The sequence below is a fragment of the Cherax quadricarinatus genome, chromosome 71 (assembly GCF_038502225.1).
Source record: "Cherax quadricarinatus isolate ZL_2023a chromosome 71, ASM3850222v1, whole genome shotgun sequence".
Lineage (NCBI taxonomy): Eukaryota > Metazoa > Arthropoda > Malacostraca > Decapoda > Parastacidae > Cherax > Cherax quadricarinatus.
In genome coordinates, this window is record NC_091362.1 from 16,504,834 (window position 1) to 16,531,217 (window position 26,384).

General features: G+C 38.9%; 1 protein-coding gene across 2 annotated transcripts; it reads left to right on the forward strand.

The window, feature by feature from the left end:
* Positions 1 to 26,046, forward strand: Arl5 (ADP-ribosylation factor-like 5). Of its 2 annotated transcripts, none has more exons than XM_053793495.2 (4): positions 1 to 183; positions 21,378 to 21,586; positions 24,226 to 24,461; positions 25,334 to 26,046. In XM_053793495.2, exons 1-4 carry the CDS (start codon positions 138 to 140, stop codon positions 25,380 to 25,382), a joined length of 540 nt encoding a protein of 179 aa, XP_053649470.1. In that variant the 5' UTR covers positions 1 to 137; the 3' UTR covers positions 25,383 to 26,046. The 2 variants fall into 2 exon arrangements, with proteins under 2 accessions (XP_053649470.1, XP_053649471.1); XM_053793496.2 differs by lacking the exon at positions 1 to 183 and adding an exon at positions 17,149 to 17,269.
* Positions 26,047 to 26,384: the final 338 nt, after the last annotated feature.

A 26,384-nucleotide genomic window follows, 5' to 3' on the forward strand; every position in this document is an offset into this window, starting at 1 on the left:
AGTGACGTATCAGTGACATCACGGCCGCAGCCCACCAATGTGGCTTCAGTATTCAATAGCTGGCCAGTGGAGGCTCAAGCAATATCAATCTCTCTCGTCTTTCTCACATGTGACATACCTATTTTATCAGCTACATTATGGGTATTCTGATTGCAAAGCTCTGGAGCCTCTTTGGGAACGAAGGCAAGTGTTAATAAGCTATTTTGTGGCAAAATTAGAAGGTAAATTGAAAAAGTTTGGGGGATTATTCCCAGATTTGCTAGACATGGGCTGAGAGATAGATGTTTTTTCTGGTGCACATATGGTATTGTGGCACACCATATGGTTGGCAGATGTTTATAATAGTGTTTTAGGTTTCACTTGGATTAAAGTTTATGGTAGCGCTTGAAAATTTTACTTAATTTTTGAGGTATTGTTGATATAATTTTGACATTGATCTCGCCATAAGAGTTGTGTATATACATATACATTATTTATATTTCTCAATACACATGATCTATATATAAAATGAATTAACAATCGTCTTTACACATACAAAATATTGGCTTTAATTTTTGATAAATAATGGTTTAGTCAAGAATAAACCAACAATAGTCTTCTTCAGGTTAAATTTAGACTGGTTTTATAAATAACTTATCTTCACTTCATTCAAAATTTTTGTTGTTTCTTTACATTTGCGACGAACACTATTATTGTGGACATACAATGGATATTGTTATATTGCTGTGTTAAGGGTAACTTGACACAAGTTCCAACAAGACTAGGTAGGTTGATTTTTCTGGTAGCAGTTTTGCTTTTTATTTAAACACTTGTAACCCTTGAAAGAGGGTGCCTTGATGCTGATGAAGGGCTCTTGATCCAGTTTACTAGAACTACCCACCCTCTGGATCAAATCTAATTATTTCCCATACCCGAGGTGCTATGAGACCCTTATGTATTTAGCACTTCTCATAAATACAATAAATATAATAAGGCACATTTTGCCCTTTATTTTTGACAAGTAATAAAAGTCAAACAGGCTTCTAAAATTGCAATACATAGCTAGTATTCAGTTCATAGCTGCGACTGATTTTGAGGGTTCCTATATGCTTGCATAGATCATTTACAGTACAGTACATATATGAGGTTTGTATTTAAATACAATCAGTTTCAAATTTCGTGTCTACTGTTTTAACGATAAATGCACTGCATGTTAAAATTATTATAGATGATATATATTAGTAATAGTTTATGATGGCTTAACCTAGGATATCCCTTAGCAATATAGTTTTCTTGACATGCATAACCAGCTATGCCAATCCTTTTATGGAAGTGTAAGTAAGTTTATTCAGGTACAGGTACACAGAGTGTTACATAAATTAATATACATAGCAGCATATGTGTAATTACCTAGGATATCCCAAAAAAGTGTTCATATGGTCAGTAGTCTGGTAGTAAACAGTTTGTTAATGGCCATTACATGGCAGTCAGTATCAATCAATTTGTGGTAGGTTATGGACATTCCAGTGAGGTGAGGTATCTAGCTTCCAGACAGAGCCTTTTTTTTTTTTATGAATTCATTCAGTGTAACATGAAAGATCTCTCCTCATAGGGTATTTATTCCCATTGTCGACCCATTACTGTTGAAAAAAATAAAGATGTGATAATTATTTTTTTTTGTTTATAGAGCTATGTAAATGAAGAGGGTTTTCATTTTCAGGAGCAGTATATCAACTGCAGCCACTGTGTTTCCCTAGCAAGCAGATTCACTATTGTTCTTCATATATTTTAAAAATTATGCACCAAAAATGAATTTTGTTTGTTTTACTAATAGGCAGTTAGTATATGTAATGGTTAGCAATGCAGGTGTCTACCGGCCCATGCTAGGCAGGCTCTTTTTAAACTCTGCCATTTCATTAACATATTTGGCTATTAGGCTAGCAGTCTGTTGACAGCTATGCAGGTGTAGCAGTTTGTTTAAGGCTGTTGATATGACACTTGTAGCAGCGAATTTAGTGGTAAGGGTAGTTTCAGTCAGCTGGCATAAATCTATTAACACTTGATTTTAACCACAAATATACATATGAAAATGAATGGGTGTGACATACATAGCAAATTGGTGGTGCTCAAACACTGTTGGATTTATAGTGTTTTTTCTAAGCAGCTGGCTTGCAGTCTAATTTTATTTTAAGGTAAGTAATGTGTGTAAGTACTGTATACGCATTTTTTAGTCTTAGCTCTATTGCTCACTTAATATATGAATGTGTAAACATGTTATCAGGCTTTTATATGCATTTGAAAGTGAAAAAACAATATTTCACTTTACAGCAATTTTTGCTTTACAGCAGTAGTCCAGAACCTAACCTGCTGTTATAATCAGGGCCCTCCTGTAGTTGTATAGGTTTATTTTGCTACTTTCTCCATTACACTGTCTACTGGGTGCATGCAGTATATGTAGTTTACTCCTGGGTGTTTTATGTAAATTCCCCAGCATTAAGTGTGCATGGATCGGTTGGCAGAGGTTCAGTCCCCAGTACAGGTGGAAACGGGCATGTTTTCTTACACCTGCTGTCCCTGTTCATTTAGCAGTAGTAGGTACCTGGGTGTTAGCAGATTATATTGGACTGAAGCCAGTGGCTTCAGTCCAATATAATCTGATAGAAATGGTTTTTGGGTTTCTAAACCATTATACAAGGAGAAGTTGGTCATCTGTGAGCCTCATTTGCCTGGTTGACATTTATTTGTAGTGATACACTATAAACTTGTTTTCAGAATGCACTCAAAATGCAAAGAAGGAATTGTTGCTGACTTACTGATATTCTTTAGTATAAAGCAATGGGGTGTTTATAAACAGTAGGTTTATTTCAGTAAATAAATGATAAATTTTGGGTACAACTTTTTAGAATATATTTCAGTTTGAGTACATGAAGGATGTTTTCAGGGTCAGTGCTCCCACCCTGGTGCAAGACCAAGCCACCTGGTCAATCAAGGCCTGATCAACCAAGCTGCTACTGCTGACTGCACACAGTTCAATGTATGAACCACAGCCTGGCTGGTCAGGATCTGATTTGATGAACTTAGTCATGTTTCTTCTTGAAGACAGCCAAAGGTTTATTGGGAAACAATTTTCCTTATGTTCAAAGGGAGGCTATTGAAAAGTCAGGGACCTCTGGCACTTGTTAAGTTCTCTTGATGTACTCTTTGTGACCCTGCTATTTCATTGGAGGTACTTTGTGCACCTAAGTCTTTATTTTCATACGGATTGGTTTTGGTGTACAGGTTAGGGACCAGTCCCTCCTAGGTTTTCCAAGTATAAATTATGATGTTCCTTTCTTTTATATGTTCAAAAAAATATATATACAGTTAAAGGGACTTGAAGCATTTTCATACAGTACATTTCAGGCAGAAAATAGTGTGTTGAATAATGCCATTTACAATTTTCATTACGATAGTTAAGTGCAATTAATGTTTATTGTTTTGTTTACTATGACTTATACAGTTTCTTAAATCTTTGTATGGTACATCAGTTTACTGTATTCGAAAAGATCGTACTTACTGCTGAATATGTTTTGTTATTAAAAAAACTTAGATATGTAAAATAAGTCAAATCCAGCAGTATATGACAAGCAGGATATATTTTTGCAATTGATAAAAAAATTAGAACCTTGACATGTTCTCGATAAACACCAGTGTTTACACAGCTGATCATATATTGGTGAAATCTTGGTTTGTGGCTCAGTGGTAACATTTTCAGCTCTCAGCTGAAAGTCCCGGGTTCAGTTCTGGGTGGGTGCACTTGCTGCTCCTCTTCATGTAGCAGTAAATGGGTATCTGGGTGTTAGCAGGCAGTTGTGGATTTCCTTCTCTAAAAGAGGATCAAGGGGTTCCAATGGAAATGAAATGTACTGATAAGTTTTCTTGGGTTATCTTAAGTTGCTAACCCTCCATGTTAATTCAAAAAAGTCTTTTTGGAAAATTAAGCTGCAGGTGCAACAGACTAGTGCATCTGCAGCTTTTCCTGTTCCTTGCAACATTGAAATAGTCTGAGGGTTTATTTTCTTTCTCATTCCAGTTGATGGTTTTATATTACAGTATATAAATAACTTGACATTCATCTGAAATCTATAAAATAGTACATATTTTTATTATTTAAGAATATGCAAGCAATACCTGTGCTAAATATTCCAGTGATGTATTTGTTAACCATTTATCATAAGACCCCGGATATCCCCACCTAAGAGAAAGGGAGGGCAGGGGACACCAACATGGCTTTGAAATAGGTATGGGAAATGTTTTAGTGACCAGTCATTCTCACAAAGATGAGGCAGTTTGACAGTTTTCCGAGAAACTATACTTTTCTTAGGAAACAGTTCATAATGTTGCAAAATTGCAGTTTTAAATTTTTACCATGTTTGCATTATGGGCACGACTTGCAGGCATACCCAGGAATACCCAGTAATATTAACAAACATGTTAGAGGTCTTCATTAGAATTTGTAGTTTGTTTATTTAGGTACAGGTGCACATAAATGTAATTATCATACATAGTAATGTGTAAATTACCTAGGATAACGCAAAAAAAAAGTCAATGACTTATTTCCATTGGTGTCCTTTCTCAGTAATGCTTTATTTAACAGCAGTGTAGCTGAAAAACTCCATAGTGTCGGCAAAGGGAAGTATAACAGTGGCAGCTTTGATTGGTTGGCAGTATTGAAGGTTAGGGCCTGTTTCATTTTTATTCAACAAGTTTGGATACATCAGCAGTGTGCTGTTGTCTTATTTTTCTGTGACAGTTACAAAGTGGTAATAAAGGTTATCTGTGTTTTCTTGACATATTACATCACACAGGATGGGTTTCTTGTATTAGATGATGAAATATGCCAGCAGGGAGACGTTAATAAGGTAGTGATGATCCAGAAGCCTGCGTGGGGGCGGGGGCGGGGGCGGGGGAAGCAGCAGCTGACAAGGCCGACCACAGCCCAAGAGGAAGTAAGGGGAACCCAGTAAGTAGGAAGGCAGCGGGACTTTGGATGATAAACTTCCTGGTGGTGAGTTGTGGTTGTTGTCAGACGGATAGTCAGAACTGGGGATAAACAGAATAAGGATGTGACCTTGGACGTTGAAGGTCGGGATCACGTGGGGGGGGGGGCGTGTTGTTGTTTAAACGTATTTATTCCCACCGCGTAACTCATATTTAGGAATAGGGGTAGCCATACACTGTGTAGCAAAATGCGAAATAAAAACAGGCATAATCTACACCTGGAAAATTCTGGAGGGACTGGTCCCTAATATGCACACAGCATCAGGCCCTTATCCACCGGGAGGCCTGGTCGTGGACCGGCCGCGGGGGCGTTGATCCCCGGAATGCTCTCCAGGTAGGCGAAGGGAACCAGGAGAGAGTTCCGGGGGTCAACGCCCCCGCGGCCAGGTCTGTGACCAGGCCTCATGGTGGATCAAGGCCTGATCAACCAGGAGAAGTTCAGTTCCATAGTCAGGAACTATCTGAAGATCAAGCGACAGTGCGGAGACTTAAATACTGTCTCCGCACTGTCGCTTGATCTTCAGATAGTTCCTGACTATGGAACTGAACTTCTCCAGGCCGAGGGACTGACAACCTCAAATTCTACGACTTTAAGGGTGATGGACTGATTACATCGTCTTCACATCTCTACTGTTCCTGCCTACTTTCTGTATTCGACTGAAGAAGCCTACTGTGTAGGCGAAACGTTTCGGAATAAAGTTGTCTAACTGTTGCATATGTGTCTTACCTAACAACCTGTCGGTATTGTATACCATTTTGATGTTCATCTTGTCAGACACTGCAACACGTGGCATCTTGGTACAGAAAACACCTTTGACAAGCTTTTCAAGTGAGAAGGGTTGGATCTGAGAGGGACATGACCTCTCAGTTACCTCTCACTACTACTACTACTACTACTACTACCCTGCACCTCTCCTTCCGACAGTATTTAAGTCTCCGCACTGTCGCCTGATCAACCAGGTTGTTTAAAGATTTCGTTCGGATTTTTAACCCCGGAGGGTTAGCCACCCAGGATAACCCAAGAAAGTCAGTGCGTCATCGAGGACTGTAACTTATTTCCATTGGGGTCCCCCAATCTTGTCCCCCAGGATGCGACCCACACCAGTCGACTAACACCCAGGTACCTATTTGCTGCAAGGTGAACAGGACATGTGTAAGGAAACGTGTCGGAATGTTTCCACCCGCCTGGAATCGAACCCGGGTCCTTTGTGTGAAGCGGGAGCTTTAGCCACCGGGCCAGGGCTAGGAGACGGCTAACAAAAGAGAGAGCTAACAAATATTTTGAGTAGGCAGTCGGGTCAGGAGGCATGGGTCGAGGGTCGGGCGGCAGCATGTTTTAATTATATGTGTTTTAATTATATTTTCAGTTTTGACTGGTTTGCGTTGTTGCATATGACGCATAATCATAGACGCACAGTATTGTCAAAATGAAGGTAATAGAGAGGATAACTAAACTCATTTTTGGCATTTTTGCTGAGCTTCCAATCTTTTGTATTTAGAATATCACACAAATGTGACAGATTCAGATAATACTGATAACACTGGTAATACAAATAAATCCCCTCTATATATTTCATCGTATATCAGATGTCACATATTTCCATGGCACGTCGATTAACAGACTAACGGATCATGGCATCGTATATTAAAAATGTAAATAATTTTTCTTCTATAGCTGCTTTAGTAACGAGCTACTTAGTTTTAGTTTTGAGCCGATTAATGCTAATGCTGGCCTTGACATGATTAGATAATGTCAATCAATCAAGGACTCACAGGTAAGGACCCACGAGGGGCGAGGGGCAAGTGGGGACAGTGCGAAGAATAGACGGTGAGAGGAATGTCTTGAGTCGAAGAGAGAAGAGTCAGGACTAGACCCAACTGCTAAGCCTGGATAAACAATAACGAAGACGACATAAAGACAACAGGGACTCTGCGGGTGCTAACTGCAACTTGCTAGAAGCACATCAACTTGCAATGACTGGATACGGTTCAGGGACACTTTACAGCAAAGGCGACGCAAACACATCGCAAGCACTTCAGCCCGAAAACGCACAAAGACACAGCTCTACGGCAATGGCACTTTTAAGTTATTGGAATATTTAAGCAAAAGTCAGGTAATTTATTTGTATTGTGGTGGAGGTGCCGGATCATACAACGATTGAAAAAGATTTACATCATTGTAAGGACGTCTGAGAGTATCTGCTAAGTATGTAGTCCAGTAGTCATGATACGCTTCAAGTCTGTCAAGTTGTTTGTCACTAAGCGTCTTCCAGTATACGTTCAAAGCTGGTGTGTTTGTCGTGAGGTGGAGAGATTCACTGGTGGCAAAGTCGTCCCACCTCACTCCCAACACCCAACGTAATGCACGATTCTGGATACGTTGAAATTTTAGTGCGTTTGTCTTGGCGGTTAACGTCAGAGCGAGTGGAGAGTAAGATAGTAGAGGACGAATAAGTGCTTTGTAGAGATGTAGTTTTGTCTTGGGACTGGCTCCTCTCAGCTTATATAACCTTGAGAGTGCAGTTCTCGCCTGTGTGGTCTTTGCAGTAATGTGAGATTTTAGGGTCAGTGTGTAGTCGAGGGTAACACCAAGGACAACTGTCGAGAAGGAGCGTGGGATAGGGGTACGGGAGGTGCTTGTTTTGAGTTCGACAGGAGTGGGGACATCACGCATTCTATGGAAGTAAGTGATTTTTGACTTATTTGGGTTGGTTTTGATGCGCCATAATAATTCCCAGGCGGTAATCCTGTCGACCTCTCTTTGTGTTCTGCGTGCAAGGAAACAAAGTTTTCATGTGATGCGAGTTGAGTGATGTCGTCTGCGTAAGAAAGGGTAAGTGTGTTTGGGTAAAGAGGTTCAGGTAAATCATTCGTGTAGAGTATATATAGGGTGGGAGACAGGACAGAGCCTTGGGGTACACCCGCTTTTAATGTGAAATAGTCCGAATAATGATCTCTGAACCGTATACGCATCGTTCGGCCATCTAAAAAGTGACATAATAATTTCATCATATTTATAGTTAATTCAAAGGATGTGCAAAGTTTGTATTTTAATCCTTCATGCCAAACAGTGTCAAAAGCTTTCTCTACATCTTTGGCGACAAGGGCGGAGGTACAGTTCTGGGCTTTATTGATACGTACATAGTTCAGGATCATATTCAAAACGTCTTGGGTAGATCGTTGTTGTCGGAAACCGAATTGTCTTTCAGTAAGCAAGTTATTTGTCTCTAGGTGAGTCCTGAGTCGCATATTTACAAGTCGTTTTAGATAATGCACTTCCATCATGCATACTTATATACAGTAGATGTTTTATATCTAAAAGATAACATCACCACTCATCTTCAGCAGAGGGGATGGAATGCGAGGGGAGTGGCTGGGACGTACATCACCATTTCGAGTTTAATTTCCTGTGGGATCACATATTTGTACCATGTTTAATTAAATTCTTAATTCACGCAATTAGAGGTAGTGGTGGAATACGCTCCACTTAAACTTATTATTGATTGCCTTGGTTCTTGGAAGAAAGTGATCACAATTGTGCACACGTTGAAGTAAATTAGCGTTATTCGACAGCATTTACAGTTAAATTTTAGCTTCATTAGATGATCTGATTTATTGGACATACTCCACCATTTTGTATACATAAGTTGTAAAAAAATGTTACAAGTGGAGGTAAGGAAACCTTTCTGAATCTGCATTTAGTCATGTGGTTATGGTGATGGGGGGGGGGGCATTGGAACATTCACATCCGCAGGTGCAGATGCAAGCGAGGTAGGGAGAGTGACAATAGAATTATACGCGTTCGGACAAGGACTCTTCATCTGTTATGATGTCAGGGTTGTGAACGAAATAAAAGTTGTGCGCACGTGCTTTTAAAGGTCGAGTCACGTGGGGATTCCCACACAATAATCAATTCTCTAGGCAGTGCTTTTTTTTGTGGCTGCTTAAACTGTTAAGTTGTTCTAAAGCTTGTCTGGAATCTCTCGAACCGAAAGCCACGTGAAGGATCAGCGTTATTGGGTCCAGAAATAGACGTGTACATTAATTATGTAACGTTGTGAACCATTCTCTTGGACAGATTGCCAAACGAATAGCTTCGCTACTTGGTAATAAGGACAATAATACCTCTATACTGAAAGCTGCTTAAAGGTGAGAGACCCGCTGGCTGGAGTATAGTGTATTTAGAGCAAGATAAAGAGCATCCTTTGTGTTTCGAGGGACGGGGATGGGGTGTACATAAACCAGTTGGAGCATGATTCACGTGTTAGGCTGCGGACCCGACACTGGTATTGATTGTCGCCAGCTCAGGTGTTGCCTCGTGTGGGGGCAGAATAACGCCACCTGAAGATTTCCCCTTAGGTAAACCGTTAAATATTGTTATGCAATTCTTATATATGTTAGTTACGTTGGTTGAGGTTTATGCAGATTTTAGGAAGATTGAGACAGGCTGCTGGGTTAGCTGTAATACAGAATTAAAAATAGTATAAACTATACATAATTTTATTAGTCTTACCTTCAAAGGGGGTGGGGTTAATTTTATGCAGAATAAAATGTTCAAGATTTGCCTTCCCGCATTGCACCTGAATATGCAGTCCCCGAACTAACAGTTTTTACGTTCTTCAAACTAGGGTAAGTATGCAACGTTTGAGTGCTGCTGATTATGAGAGGATGCTGGCCGTGGTAGGCAGCGGTAATAAGCAACAAGTGTGTGAAAGGGAGGGGAAGGGGGGGCTCACTCCACTGCCGCCAAAAGCGCGCTCAAACAGTAAAGCAAGCTCGATTCTCCCTTTTCTTTGTTCCTTCCTCTCCCTCTCCTCCTTCCCTCACCCTCCCTTCATATCATTCACCTTCCCGCCTCCCCACTCATTATTCTCTTTTTGCCCCTATTTTCCTCCCTCCCTTCCCCAGCCTGATCAGGCAGGTTGTTGCTACTTGTGGCATGCAGTCTATCGTAGGCATAACACTCCATTAAGTATTAGTTTGCAGGACTTTGCTTCAGAGTGCCGGAAAAAGTTGAACAGAAACTCTCTCCTTAACCCAACATAAAATACAAAAAACAAAATTACCATTAACCTGGTTTTTACTAAGATTTTCCTAACTAGGGAAAAAACGCGCTCTCCATTCATGGATATGAAAGGACCGTATTAGCGAGCTGCGTTGAGTCCACAAGAGACGTAGTCATCTTCATGGCTAAGCCTCGGTTGAGTGGTACAGCCAGGACTATATATGCTCAATTTAATGTTCATTTCTTCCTCGATTTAAAAAAACTGAGTAGTACATTTTTAATTCCTCGTAGCTTTATAATCATTCAAACTTACGAACGCTTACAATGTACTCAACAATTGTACAGTGTAGGCGTGAAAAGCTAAATTCACAAATGATGTGAACTACATGATGTCTCAAGACTATTGATTTGCGTGCTTACGTGCGTAATAGATGTAGGCGTCCAGCACTAGGTGTACATGAAGCGGTAACGTGATTGCCAATTTCTAGGTGTTAGTATATTACAAATGTACACCGTCATTGCTGCCTGTACACACCGTAAGCGATGGGGGGGGGGGGCAAAGATTCAATCAGATGTTCACTGTTCCGCAGTGTGCCACCCAAATTGTGAATTTCATCAAGGAGAGGAAACTAAATTCTGTCGAATTTGGTTAATGGATAGAAATGGGATCAGAGTACCAATATTTGATCCAACACGTTGTTGCTCAACAAAAATATTATTTTCTAACTAAAATCACTCGTTGGTTAACCACTTCTAAGATGAAACCTTCCTGGAAAGTCAGACTTTCTTTTAATTGTCAATGCTTTAACGAGTTATACTTATCATGTAGGGATGAAATAACACCGTTGTTGATATTGGTAAGAAAATCTCTAATAAAAAAAATTACCGAGTTCAACACCGGAATGGGCTGCGGACTGCAGCACAGTTTGGTTGACCAGATAGTCAACAAGGAAGCCTGGTTGACCACGCAGTCGGACTGCAAAGGTAGAAGAAAAACTGAATAGGTTACAGGTATGTCACAGATAACCGGTTACTGCTGCCGTGTCCCGAAATAAGGCCAGAGGCTACCCCACTTTCACACGTGACCTTCGCTATAGGGCTTGCATCACTAAACGGCTCCTCTTATGATAAAGACCCGTGTGTAACTAAGTGAAATATGATTGCTGAAGGCTGCGAGAGATGAGGAATATGGACAAAAAATGCCTGAACATTTAATACCAAATAACAAAATAGGGTGATTAACCATTTCCAGCAGAAGAACGTATGCATAAGGCAATGAAACATGAGAAAACTGAACATGTATCAAATATGACCAATTATCTAACACACTGAAAATATGAAAACCTGTGTTAAAATTAAGTTACTTGATTATGGGCCGAAGAACTTGAATAAAGTACATCGATACTACAACGGAATATATTTATCAGGCTGGCATTAGTCAGTACGTGTTGGACAATGACGTAGTTGTAGTTACAGGAAACGCTAGTAGAAGCAAAATTCAAGGTTTAGCGGATATGACAAATGATGTTTCTCCAGGATTGATAAAAGAAGGCTTATAAATCTTGTCACTGGAATATTCCCGTTGGAAAACTAGATATATGTTGGATGTCATCGGTGTGTACCTATCTGCTGGAACAGTTTTTAGACTTTAATTTACGTCAAGTTGTTATCCTACCTCGGCCCATTTCAAAATCCTGCCCTATCAAATGCTACTATTACCATGATGTAACTCACAACAGAATATTACAAACACGGGTACCAGTTTTATTGCAAGGTGAACAGATGCAACAGGTGATGAGACACTTGTCTATACCTACCTCTCGCCCTACCTGGGAATCGAACCTGGGTCCCGTTGATTGTGAACCGAACGCTCTGCCATTGAACTACAGGTCACCTAAAGTTAAGGATTTCCACAGTTGTTGCTGTTCTTAAAATCCGATGACTAGTTCACAGTGCTAGACATCTATGGTTTGAAAAGATCAAGAATGTGAACAGCTTCAATACAGATTTGTAATAAACAAAACTTGAGAATCTCTGTGCCCACTTGTTATTGCGGACCTGATTCAGTACTCGTATATTTCTGGAAATCACGAATGTGGATGAGCACGGAAAAGTTCATCGGAAAATGCTTTTCATTCGGTTCCCAGGATTAAGTGGTTAAGGCCTTACGAAGCAATAGAACAGACATTGGTAAAGCCAAAATATGCTACAAAGATACGCAAATGGATAACGGTAAAAATGTATCACTTATGAAAAGGGGAAATATTATAGTAGGTTGAAAAAGTGAGTTGTGAAGAAATACTACTGTATTGAAAATGTGTTCCTAAAGGCAGTAGTGATTACTGAAACTGAAATCAGAACTCTAGTGAGGGAGGAGGCATGGGGAAACTTTCGTGGCAAGTATCCTGAGAAAATCCAATGCACAAGTATGATCAAAGCAGCCACTGAGAGAAGCAGACGAGCAAGAGTCAGAATCAAGCTATGAAAGTACAGTAATTATAAATGTCATCGAATGGCAGTAACTGGAACATTGATTTATCAAAACTTCTTTACTTAATTAAGAAGGAATGTAGATGATGGTGTATCTAGGCTATTAAAATTACATTTAGTGCAGTATCTGGACTGATATTGCACTAAATGTAATTTTAATAGCCTAGATACACCACCATCTACATTCCTTCTTAATTTAGTAAAGAAAAATTTTGCTAAATCAATTTTCCAGTTAGTCATTCGAGGACATTTAGAATTACTGTACTTTCATAGCTTGATTCTGACCCTTGCTTGTCTGTTTCCCTCCTAGTGGATCTACCTAGAGTTCATTACCTTTGTAACTAGTTCAGCTATCATAACTTTGGGGTCCAGTCCCTGGACCTATTATGTACCTCTGTAATCATTTGACTACCGCCCACAGGATGAATATTGTGTGCGTAATAAAGATATTAAACTAACTAGAGAAGTATCGGGGAAGTTTTCAACATGTACTACTTAACTGCCAAAACTAAATTGTTAACTAAACGCGCCCTTGGCATAGCAGAAAGGACTGAAAAGAATCGTACTTAGGAAAATATCATGAGAATGATAAAAGGCAAATCCAAAAATGAGAAGTAAGATACATCGACAATTGTGTTAGGTACTGTACTAGTCGTAGTACGGTGGCGGACTTCGAAATGAGGTTGCAGGATCTGTCTATGGAACTCCTTACAAAATTTGTTAGGTACTGTATTTTTTTTTTAATCCTCCACTGACTTAAAAGCTTATAGCTGTCCCACCAGTGTTCTCTTACCTGCAGCCTGTCATATCTTCGAGACAGGTTTTCTGCCGTTACTGGTAGTGCTTCACATGCCCTTAACATTCCCCACACATGTAGGTCTTCTAGAAAAGCCACCTCTCCCTCTCATTTCCCATTTTTCTCCTTGCCCTTGGTTCTGTTGAGCCTCTTACTTTCCACTTTACAAGTGTTAGAAGAGACTTGGAGAACTGCCGTCATGGGAGACTTTTTTTTCACGGGGGAAAACAAAAGGCAGTAAGGTGGGTGGGAATGGTAGTTCCCCATCTCTGCCTGAAACGTTGTGGGTGGGGATACTTGATGGATGTTATAGGGGGTCCACGTCCTCGCGGGGCGGACCCAGACCAGGCCTTCATATGAATCAAAGCTTGATCAGTCAGGTTGTTAATGCTGGCCGCACGCATACTATAGTATGATACAGCCCGGTTGGTCAGGAACTGATTTGGGGAACTTATCAGGTTCCCTCTTGAAGACATCTAGAGATTTGATAGTAATTCCTCTTATGTACGAATGGAGAACGTTGACAAATCGGGGACCTCTAACATATATCGAATTCTGTGTATATACACGTCACGCTCAACTTTTTATTGAAGTACTTTGCACCGTGTGCTGGGTTTCTTGCATTCATACGGAGTGATTTCGGTCTACCTGGAGGGTTTAGGACCAGACCCTTCAGGATCATCATTGAGAAAGAATAGATTTTTTTTTTAAACCAAATTAGCGTGGTGGCGGTGTAAGTATTGGGAGAGGAAGATAAGATTGTGTAGGAATAGGTAAAGGTGTCCCTGGTTTTGTCATGGTGAGCCCTCCTCCCTCAGCTCTTTTGTAAACTGCATGCCTTGATTGTATATTCCAGACTCGTTCTGTGAGCGACATTGAAGGGGTTAAAAGAATCACGAATTATAAATGAAAGATTGACCTACTTTCGGTTCTTCTTGAACCATTGTAAATACTCGGTTGTATTTAGAATTGATTTAACTGTGATATTTAGATAATATTTTAGGTAATACCGTTATGGATGTAATTTCTTAGCAAGAAAATAAAAAAAAATGTGATTTGACTTAATTATTAAACAATTAGGTAAATTTGCAACTGGCATTGTAACATAAGTAAGGTGGTAATTATGAAGCTCGTCTTAATCAAATAGGGGTGATGCCTGTGCACGTAGTGGTTCAGAGGCACTACATTTCAGCATGAGAGAGACAGTTATCAGTAGCTTAGCACATTCCATCTCTAAAACGATAACCTATTTTCCAATTAGAGCGTGATTTTTCCTGTTGTTAAATTAGACACATGTGCAACTCTTGGGTATCTTTATTGAGGAAACGTTTCGCCACACAGTGGCTTCATCAGTCCATACAAAGGATAAACTTGAAGAACAGGAGGAGAATGAGGTAATCAGTCCCTCAACCTTGGGTCGATGTGGTCAGTCCATCAATCTTGAATAGAATGCGGCATATGAGCGGAGAAGCAACTTATAAACCGTTGGTAGATAAGACACATAGGCAACTTTATTCCGAAACGTTTCGCCTACACAGTAGGCTTCTTCAGTCGGGTACAGAAAGTAAGCGGGAGCAGTAGAGATGTGAAGACGATGTAATCAGTCCATCACCCTTGAAGTCGTAGAATTGAGGTTGTCAGTCCCTCAGCCTGGAGAAGTTCTGTTTCAAAGTCTGGAACTAATTGAAGATCAAGCGACAGCGTTGAGACTTAAATACTGTCGGAAGGAGAGGTGCAGAGTCGTAGTAGTGAGAATGTAACCACTGAGAGGTCAGGTCCCTCTCAGATCAAACAGTTCTCACCGCATGGCAGGAGAGGTGCAGCAGTCGTAGGTGGTGTCACATTTGTCCAATGTGGAAGCAGGTCGTGCCCAAGGGTTAGGCAAGCTAAAAATTCCCAAGTATTAAGATCCCAAGATTGATGGACTGACCACATCGACTCAAGGTTGAGGGACTGATTACCTCATTCTCCTCCTGTTCTTTAAGTTTATCCTTTGTATGGACCTGAAATCAACTTTGTCAACTTCTACTAGTGAGAATGGCTGGATTTGAGAGGGACCTGACCTTCCAACGACAACATTCTTACCTCTACTAGTGGCCAACATCTCACCTCCTGGTGTTATATAAGGCTCCATCCTGTCACTTCAACTCCATATTGTTTCAGACTATGGAACAATACTCTTCTCCAGTCTGAGGGACTGACCACCTCAAAACGTCAAGGGTGATGGACTGATTACATCGTCTTCAAGTATCTTCTGCTTCTATCAACTTTTCTGTACTCGACTGAAGAAGCCTACTGTGTAGGCGAAACGTTTCGAAATAAAGATAGCTAACTGTTGCATATGTGTCTTACCTAACAACCTGTTGGTATTTTATACCATTTTAATGCTCCAGGTATATTATATTTTACAGGGAAGGGCGTGAACATGAGGGATATGAAGCCAGAGACCGTTAGATTACATATCGCGTATGTCAGATCCTCCCTGCTGTTTTGTATAATACACTACGACGCACGCACACATGTACAATAGGAATTATTAGAAGAGTTGCATTCACTTAAAAGTATTATATCCAGATATATATTTTGTGGGTCACACTTCAGCATGCTCAATAACATGTACAGTACGTACTATATATAAATGTACAATCCAAACAAACGGCGCGCACGCGCAGGAGCAACTGACGTCTAATGTTAATCTTTAACACAAATATGTCAAGGTTGGCTGAGGCGGATGGGATGTAGACGGGTGGTGAGAATTAAATAAAGTGATTGTTAAGACTTGCGTAAGAGGCGAGTTACAACCCAGCGGGCACCCGGTGTTTAATACAGATTTGTGTGCAAGGGGAGGAAGAAAACGAATGAGATGCTTTTTAGTGTAAGCAACAGGGCTGAGCAAAACGCACATGTAACATGGAATAATAACACATAAATTTAAGTACAACTATAAAACCTTAACACTCAGTGAAATTTCCCTGCCTGTAGTCTACATTGCATATTGTCGACAGTTGGCCCTCTCAATTAGAGCAAGCAGTGCAGTTACAACCTCTAAACTACTTTGTGCCAAAACATTACAGACAATTCCTTAATATCAAGTTTGCGGGTTGTTTCATTACTGTTGATTTCAGTGTTCCTTTCTGCAAAGCTTGCATTCTTCTTGGCATCGTACAGTTTAAATGTTAACTTATTCATATCATGAGTGTTTTTTTTTTTTAGCAAAACATTGGTCTGTAGTAAGCAAGTAACTTAAAATATATTGATGACCAGGGACTTTTTAAAGCAACAAACTAAACCGATGCCTTTCAAGTTGTGCTTTTTTTTTCAAAAAGCTACTCCATTGTATAATATACCAGTATTGTATGAAAACTGAAAGTCAATGTATATTATAACTGAGAAAATAAACATAAATTGAGGTATCTCCTGTTAAATATGTCCTTTCCTCTCTTACTACTCCCTCTACCAATTAACATGCGGCGCTGAATTGCCAACACGGCTGTCGAGTTTTAAAATATAATAATCCTTGTATTTATTTTGTATTCCATCATCCTGTGTTCGAGTTTGCCTTGCTTATCTTGAAAGTCTTTTTATAGGACAATATATGTAGTTTTGTTTACGAGTACATTTGCATACTACACCGACTCTATTACCTCTGTATAGAGCGTTTAATATAGTTGGTTTATTAGTTTGTGATCCATCGTAATAAGACGAATACCCTCTAAAAGCAGTCCCATGAAAGATAGACAATAAAGTGGCCTTCCAAGACTCACGAAATTGTAATGACACGATTCACTCCCAGCCCGTACCGTGGTTTAGTCGTCCAAGGATTTCTAGAGGCTCTTAATTAAAGACCACCCTTAACCAGTTTTAGACTTAAGGTGGCTGTTGTCAAACACTTGTCAGACAGGTCTGGTTAACATGTGAACAGCAAAAAATAAAAACTCCATGCCAAGAAGAGGCGAGTGGTAAGTTTTGAGTCATTATATTAGCAGAGGCTTTTATTACAGACATTAATTGTGTATCTTTATTTTTTCAAAAATATATTATATTGTGGTGCTTAATATCTGGTTATTGTTAGACTTACCCGAAGAATTACAAACTAGAAAAATGTGAATATATTGATTCAAAGGAATTGTAAAGCTTTATCTGTACAACACTAGTAGTGTTGATAATTGTTTACAATCGCGTTATTCCAGTTTCGCGAGTCTGTGTAATTCTTGTAATGGATTATATTTTAGTTCGTGAAGTGCTAAACCGTGTGGGTTATTCAGTGCGCAGAATGATGGATACTCGATCCTCCGTCCGATGATCGTAGCTAGGTCTCTAATTAGTCAAGCTGTTGGTGATTTGAATAACTTTAGAGGGAAACAAAACGTAAATCCAGTATTTCAAGATGAACTATAAACAGAGCTCAGCCAGACTTATATTTTATGTAGGATAGGTGTATTCAGTGAATATTTAATGGCGTGAAGATAAGAGAAACGCGCACTGGCATGCCATTTATGAGTTCCCTTAAATTTAAAGAAGAAAGATATAATGATTTAATAAATCATTAACTCTTCTTATACATTGTAGTTCATACATTATATTAATGTTCAGATTTCCCACATTGTAATATTTTTTAATAACATTTAGTATGAAACTAATAATAACTGACCATAATTACTACGTGAACTGCGTTGTCTGTAGGTAGTAAGAATAATAAAAATACTCAGGAATTTCGACTTCAATGGAGTTGGTACAAGAAAGAACACAGTTCGTCAGATTGGAGTCACAACAGAAAATGGGAAATTGTTACCGACGTGACTTGTTTTTAAATATTTAAAAGAATCTGACGAAATACAGCGTTAGTCTGCGTGCTAATGTTAGTAGTGACCAGCTCGTGAAAGGAAATGGGCAGTACGGCTTCCCAGGAAGTTATAAAGTTAAGAATTAACAGATAACTTATTATTGAGTAATTTAGACGGATGCTATACTTGCTCTTTATAAAACATATACACTACTTTCTGCACATTGTGTGTAATTTTAAATATAAATGTATGTGGTAGAAATTCGTCTAGATAGTTAAATATGAAAACCCTCTAGAAATAGGAATATGATTAGCAAAAAAGAATCGCAAGGGGTTAGATAATTTTGATGTGTATATGAACTAGTTTGAGGCCAGTATTTCTCATTCAAAATCCCAAATTAAACTTTTCTGAAAAATCTGGTCTTTTGGTGATTTCTTAATTTATTTTTTTTATTATATTGATGAGGAAGCGCAAAGAAAAGGTAGGGGTCATATAGTGCCTAGGGAATAGGAAGCATTCAAGGTTGATCCAAGACAGGAGAGGATTAGTATGAAGCCTGGTCAGACTTCAGACTCGTCAATCAAGTGGTCGGGTCATGTTATAGTATGTTCAGTCATTGGTAAGACAAAAGTTAGTACGTTTTTCTCATATTGACCAGATATTTTTATTGTTTGTGCATGGATAACTGAGTACTTTAATGTTAAGTTTTTAACCTTAGTAAATTTTCCTGCTTCAAATAAAGGTTCTGTTTAATTTTGCCTTTACTTCGTTACTTTCCCCAACATGAGGTGATACGCGCTACTACATTTCTTTCCATCCAAGCCCATTTCTTGAATTTTATCACCACCGCCTCCAACCCTTTCCTGTACAACCATCCTAAAAGAAACCCAACCACACCACCTTCACTCACCGCCACCAATCTCCCCCCCCCCCTTCTGCTTAATTAACCCTTCCTTTACCCCTGCCAATACCTCCTCAGCCTTCTTCCCTTACGTCTACCACCATTCCCTCTTCCCCTCCCCCTTCAGCCATTTTCCCTTTTGTCTTCAGCCTTCCCTTTCCCTTGCCTTGACGACCCCCCTTTCCCCAACCCACTGCCATCCCATTCCTCCGCCTATCACCAACCACATATTTCATCCTTACCTTTGTTACCAGCCTCCACAGCCCTTCCCGCTTACCCTTACCGCCACCCACCTCTCTCCTAATACCTTCCATAAAGGAAGGTTGCTTGACGGCGATGAAGGGAATCTTTGTCCAATAAATTGGAGCAATCCTCCCTTGGATAATCCCTACAGGTTTGGTACTCGCCTTCAATAACCTATGATTAGTCTGTTCAACATATCACTACAAACTGGCATAGTGCCTGATAAATGGAAAATGACAACTATCTAAAAGCAGAAGACGTCCTTAGCTTAGAACTATAGACCAATAAGCCTGGAAAATTTGATTGAATTATTAATTGCCGAGACTATTCGAAGTAACCTTGAGACAGAAATTGATTAATGAACCTCAGCACGGTTTTACAGATATACTGCCTTGTGAATTTATTAACTTTTTTCACTAAGGTATTTGAAGAGGTAAATCATAGTAATGAATATGATAGGGTATATGGATTTCAGGAAGGCTTTTGATAGTCTCACATCGGAGGTTATTGAGGAAAGTAAGAGGCACCCGGAATAGGAGAAATTTTTACCTGGATAGAGGCCTGGTTCCCGACAGATAGGCAACAGCGAGTCTGCATAAATTGGAGAAATTAGAGGATCCAGGAAAAAAGTCAGAATATTATTATGGAATATCATGTAGAATGTCTTCAATCTCTCCGTGTCATGTATTGTCAATAAATGACTGATTTACATGTTTTTGTTTCATTGCCTTACTTTGCTTAAAAAAAATGCAAAAAAAAAACATGATTTTCACACATAAACTGTCTTGTCAGTTTGTACAAGTAGGTATAATGTTTGTCAGAAAACAGGACAAGTGTTTCCTGATGTGGGTCTTATTATATGATGACCCACAGCTGGAGCTTTTGCTCATCTGACCGAGGCCTTACGCTGGCTTACCGGTCCACCCATTTAAAAATTATGGTTAATATTGTAACCATTTTAAATGGTCGTTTGGTACAAATCATGTACTACAATAAAACCCTTGTATCTACGGATTCTGTATCCGCGGTTTCAGTTATCCACAGTTTACCGTGGCCCAAAAATAATCCTTAATTTTGCTTAACAGTAGTCACAAAGCACAAAAGTAGTGATGCTGGCAGTTTTTCAAAGCATAAGAGAATCATTGAAATGCTTTCCATAAGTGAAAAAGTGCTAATTATAGACTTATTTTGCATAATTTAGTAATTAAACTTTATCATAGGTATGTATGTAAATGAAAAATGACTTGTATAGGGTTTGCTACTATCCACAGTTTCAGGTATCCACAGTAGGTCTTGGAAGGTATTCCCTGTGAATACGGGGGGACTACTGTACTGTCAGTTAATAACTGGTCTAAAATACAGGTCGGCCATCACTAATACGGCATCATTAGGACCTGTAGTGTGCTGGATTAGTGAGTTTGCCGGATTACAGAGTGGTTAGGTTAGAATACACTTAATTAACCTATCAGCAGAGAGAATTTCTGCTACATCTTGTCATTTTCATTGCTGCTTTCTCCTCCACTGGCTTGCTGCTGTGGATTTACAGCCATCTGCACAATTTCTGTCAGTATAACGATGAAATTTGAGTCAGTATAATGATGAAACTTAAAATTATGCTAGCCGAAATTAGTGCCGGATAACTCATTGCTGGATTAGTGATGGCCGACCTGTATTTTTTATTTTATTACTTTAATTGTTTATGGTATTTAAGTGTGACTTTTCCCCTTGGTCAAAATTGACATTTTTTTTTCTGTGACATTTTCAGGACACTGCGCTAAACCCATAGGGATTATGCAGCACCTGTGGGAAAGGGGGGCATTGGAAGGCATTCAGGCTTCATTCTGGGAATTGGAGCACAGATCCCATCCCCTAGGTCAAGAGCCTCCTCACCAGCATCAACAAACCTCCCTTGAGGGGGACCTTTGGTTCATGCATTTTGCCCTTCAAGGAGAGTACCTTGATGCTGCTGATGAGTTCTTGGTCCAAGGAATTGGATTAACTTCTGTCAAACCTGATAACCTCCCACTCCCCAGGCATTGTATGACCCCCATGGTTTAGCACTTTTCCGTGAATATTATAGTACTAAGCATACACAAGCTACATTTAAGTATAGTAGTCTAATTAAATAATTTATTTCAGAACACAAGATTGTGATGGTTGGATTGGATAATGCTGGGAAAACTACAATCCTCTACCAGTTACTAATGAACGAGGTTGTTCACACATCCCCAACAATCGGTAGTAATGTAGAAGAGGTGGTGTGGAAAAACCTTCACTTCATTATGTGGGACCTTGGTGGTCAGGAATCGCTAAGGTCTGCTTGGAATACGTATTACACCAATACAGAAGTAAGAAAGTGTTCAAATACATGTGTATTAAGCATTTAACTCATCTTGATTGTGTAAAATTCCTGTAAGTTTTTTCTCACTGTCTTGGTTACTCCATGTAAATGAATGGTCTGAAATATGCAAAGCTGTTTACAATTTCAAATAAATATGAAGAACACTGCCTGAGCCTAATGTAATGATCCTGCAAGATTACAGTTCTATATCCATATAATAAAATCTAACCATCATATCCCTTGACATGCTGCATAATGTATGTTATTGCTTTATCTCTAAAATTTCAATTAAAGTTGCAATTTTTTCTGCCCATTTATGCTATACATCAACTTGCTGCATCCTGTGCCTTATGTCACACACACAGTTATTGTTTCTCATTTATTTGTTAACCTTGGTCTAGTTTTTAAGATAAACACCATGGCACTTCACATTCAATTTTATCTTCTCACAAACCACTTCTAAACCCTGTTAATAGAATAAAATCCCACATCTTGGCTAGTTTATCATAGAGGAGAATTTTCCTTCTAAACTTAGCTTTTTTTTTTTTCCAGGTCAAAGAATTCATCTAAGGAGTCTTAAAATTGTCCTCAATTAGATCATTTTTTTTTTCTATCATAAGAGTAGAATACAGAAGGTCACTAAAATAGATTAACTGTACAGTACCCAGGTGTTGCACATGTCTGATATATCAGTCACCAGGTAAACCTGACTTCATGCCAGACTGTGAAAATAGAATTCAAAATCAGTCAAGGGTATGTCATAGGGTAAGGAGGGGTATGTAAGTGGTGCAAGTGAGTTTAAGAGGTAGCAAGGAATAAATTTGCGTATTCATTTTTATTTTTAATTTTTTTACAGTATATTTGTGGACTGTACATAACTGTTATAGGAGACTTTCCTTCATCATTCTTATTTGTTCTAACAGTATCAAGTTAGATTTATTACAGCCTCTCCTCACTTAGCAACGTACTCGTTTACCAATGCCTCAGACTTATGACGAGCTCTCTGACTAGTATTCATACCTAAATAATGTACAGTGGACCCCCGGTTAACGATTTTAATCCGTGCAAGAGGGCTCATCGTTATGCGAAATAATCGTTATGCGAATTAATTTTCCCCATAAGAAATAATGGAAATAAAATTAATCCGTGCAAGACGCCCAAAAGTATGAAAAAAAATTTTTTTTACCACATGAAATGTTAATTTTAATACACACAAACTGAAAAAGGCATGCACAATTACATGACACTTACTTTTATTGAAGATCTGGTGATGATTGATGGGATGGGAGGAGGGGAGAGCATTATCTTCTTACTGTTTAGAAGGGGAATCCCCTTCCATTAGGACTTGAGGTAGCAAGTCCTTTTCTGGGGTTACTTCCCTTCTTCTTTTAATGCCACTAGGACCAGCTTCAGAGTCACTGGACCTCTGTCGCACAACAAATCTGTCCATAGAGCTCTGTACCTCCCGTTCCTTTACGATTTGTCTAAAATGGGCCATAACATTGTCATTGAAATAGTCACAAGCACGGCTTGCAACAGCTGTGTCAGGGTGATTTTCATCTATAAAGGTTTGCAGTTCAAACCACTCTGCACACATTTCCTTAATCTTTGAAGTAGGCACAATGGATTCCACAACTGGCATAGGCTTCTCAGGGTTAGCCCCAAACCCTTCAAAATCTTTCTTAATTTCCATACTAATTCTCACCCTTTTTACCACAGGGTTGGCACTAGAAGCTTTCTTGGGGCCCATGGTCACTTATTTTCCAGAAACACCACCGAAAACACTGTAATAATACGAAATATTCCGTGTGTATGCTTGGATGTTACCGCGGAGGCTGGCTGGTAAACAATGGGACGGCCGGCACATGTGAGGGCACATTGGACGCGTCTCGGACGAAAATCGGTATGCGGGTTTTTAATCGGTATGCGGGGCAAAAATTTTGCGATAAAAGTAATCGTTATGCGGAAAAATCGCTATGCGATGCCATCGTTATGCGGGGGTCCACTGTATATTAGAGCTGATTTCCTCTATTCTGTTTATTTCAATATACAGTACACTACTGTAAAAGTATTTAAAAATATACCAGAAATGTTATTAATGTAGCAAAGGTGACATTAAAACAATATTAAAAATGGTTGACACAAACTCTCTACCATTATAGTATGCTCCTCACTTAGCGACGAATTTGTTTAACGATGTGGTCTCAGGAATGGAACTCCGTCGTTAAGTGAGGAGAGGCTGTATTAATTTATTCCTTTATATGTACACCTACCATCCGACTTACGACCTGCTTGACATATGACCACTTGACTTTTGACCGTGTTTTGTATGCCAAATTTCTGGGAAATAAACAACTGTTTGTGATGTACACAGTGTTTATCCTAAACTGTACAGTATAAAACACGGTACTAGCAGCATAAAAAGTAATGTAAAACATGAAATACCAGAATAAAACAATAAAATAAAGTCATTACAAAAATGTGATGTTGATATTTATTAGTAAGGTTCGACTTAACATCCATTTTGACTTACGACCAGTTGGTCGGCACCAAGCTCGGTCGTAAGTCGGATGGTAGGTGTATATTGATATTTTTATTAATGTTTACCTAAATGGAAATAATTTATTCATCCATTTTTTTTTTCAGTTTGTCATCTTAGTAATAGACTCTACTGACCGTGAGCGCCTCAGCATTACTCGAGAAGAATTGTATAAAATGCTTGCGCATGAAGAACTTTCACGTGCAGCTGTGCTTATATTTGCAAATAAACAGGATGTGAAGGGCTCAATGAGTGCTGCAGAAATTTCGCGTTTGTTAAATTTAACGTCTATAAAAAAGCACAGATGGCAGATACAGGGATGCTGTGCACTGACAGGGGAAGGGTGAGTATAATATGTTTGTCCTGTGTATTTGAATGGTGATTGTCATGTCCTTTGTGTCACTAATGGTACAAAATATCTGGGGCTGAACTGTATGCCATGAGGAAGAAACTAATGAGGACACCACATTTATTAGTAAGCATATCATGGTGGGAAGCAGAAATAATGAGATGATCTTTATTAGTGACTGAGGGTGTTTGGAACTTTGAAAAGGTCAACATCAAAGAATGTATCCTGCAAAATTCTGATAGTGAATAAGATGGAAAATTCCATTATTGAGTGGTTTCAGAAGAATTTCAGGTTGAAATACCTAGGTGCAATTAGAATGTCAACAAGTTGTAGCCAGGTCACAACTGAAGGTACTGTCTACAGAACATTGTTTCTGGTGACTTCATGTACAAGTTTGCAAGTGCATAACTGATGGGGGGATCTCATCACCATGCCATACTTCTGTCTATAGTTTTTTTTTTTTTTAAAGCTGAAGTAATTGAATTTGATTCAGTGTTCTGTAAAGTCCTCTCAGTCATGGCAAGGTGAAGAAAGATCAAGGTTGGGTTGTATAGCATCTTGTTGTTCCTGGAGTTACTAGAACCAGAATGTTTTGCAGACAGTACAGTATAGCCCCAAGTTAGGATTATGCACATTCACAATATTAGCAATTTGGGGGACAGACACCCACACAGACTGAGAGTGAGAGAGTGACCGACCAACTGACTGAGAGGAGAATGTCAGACACCAAGATCTGTGAGTACATTAGATGATAAGAAAATTATAAGAGTAAAAAACGAAAATACATTCATGACCTTGTCTGCTAATTATTTTATTAAAAATTTTATTCGGCTAAACATTATTAATTTGTTGTTAATGTCTTTCAGATTATACCAGGGACTGGAATGGATTGGCAGTACTTTAAAAAGCAAATGACAAAGCTACAACTCGGTAGTTGGGGAAAAAACCCTACAAGCTGTGATGGTCTTCATAAATGTGTTAATTATTGAGCTATTGTAAATGACCTATTGGTTAATTTTACATACTTGTTTGAATGTTGTCACTCATGTGACAAGACGTTTTTGTAGCAAAATATGTTCAAAGGCAATTTGATATTGTTTTCATGGCCAAATATAACTGATGACATCCTCTAATGAGGAGGGGTTCCAGTTTGGGCAGTATCCGTATGACTGTTTGAGACTTTTCAACTCAAGAAATATCTGAAAATATCAGAGTATAGTACAATATTTAGCTGAGTGTGGTGAAGCTTAGAAGTGGAACCCAGAGTTGATAAACAAGTGCTGTTCTTCCAGGATCAGTCCCTAGGAGTGTGTTCCCTGAACCCTGATCTTTAAGTGGAACATTTTTGTGATCGGAATAAATCCATGAATAGTACAGTATTGCTGTTTTGAATAACATAATTACTGGAAGCACTTGGACGATACTATACATGTTTTAAGGGCTAAAATAATTTTAACTCAAAAACTTCTTGAAAGCAAGTTAAACGAAATGAGGTGCTAGTTGTCACGAGGTATTTGTCTTTATCCACAGACATCTCTGTAGGTTTGGCACTGGTTAAATAAATTATTTTGTAACCTGACATTACTGATTTTAAACTATTCCAAGATTTTTTAATTGTCATTTTAATCCAAAAAATAGATATAATTTTTTTTTTTTTAAAGATTTTATTTGAAAAAGGGAAGGTAGTGATTATACTCTTTTCTTCACCATTACCCAGCCTTGTATTCCATGTAAATTTATAGCCACTACTCATATCTGTATTTCCAAAGTAATTTACATAGTGATCACTTACATTTTTTAGGTCTGAAGAGAGCCACCTAATTTGCTATAATATATCATTTATAACCTAATTTTGTACTAGCATTGTTGATGAACATTCTGTATTTTGAGTTTAGTCAGTGTCATTAATCATTGTTA

What these genes read in the sequence shown, in the direction of transcription:
- Arl5 (XM_053793495.2), top strand. Translation starts at nt 138, where the DNA reads ATGGGTATTCTGATTGCAAAGCTCTGGAGCCTCTTTGGGAACGAAG. An exon ending in GAGCCTCTTTGGGAACGAAG is followed by an intron (nt 184 to 21,377) that starts GCAAGTGTTAAT and finishes AATTTATTTCAG; the next exon opens with AACACAAGATTGTGATGGTT. An exon ending in TGTGCACTGACAGGGGAAGG is followed by an intron (nt 24,462 to 25,333) that starts GTGAGTATAATA and finishes AATGTCTTTCAG; the next exon opens with ATTATACCAGGGACTGGAAT.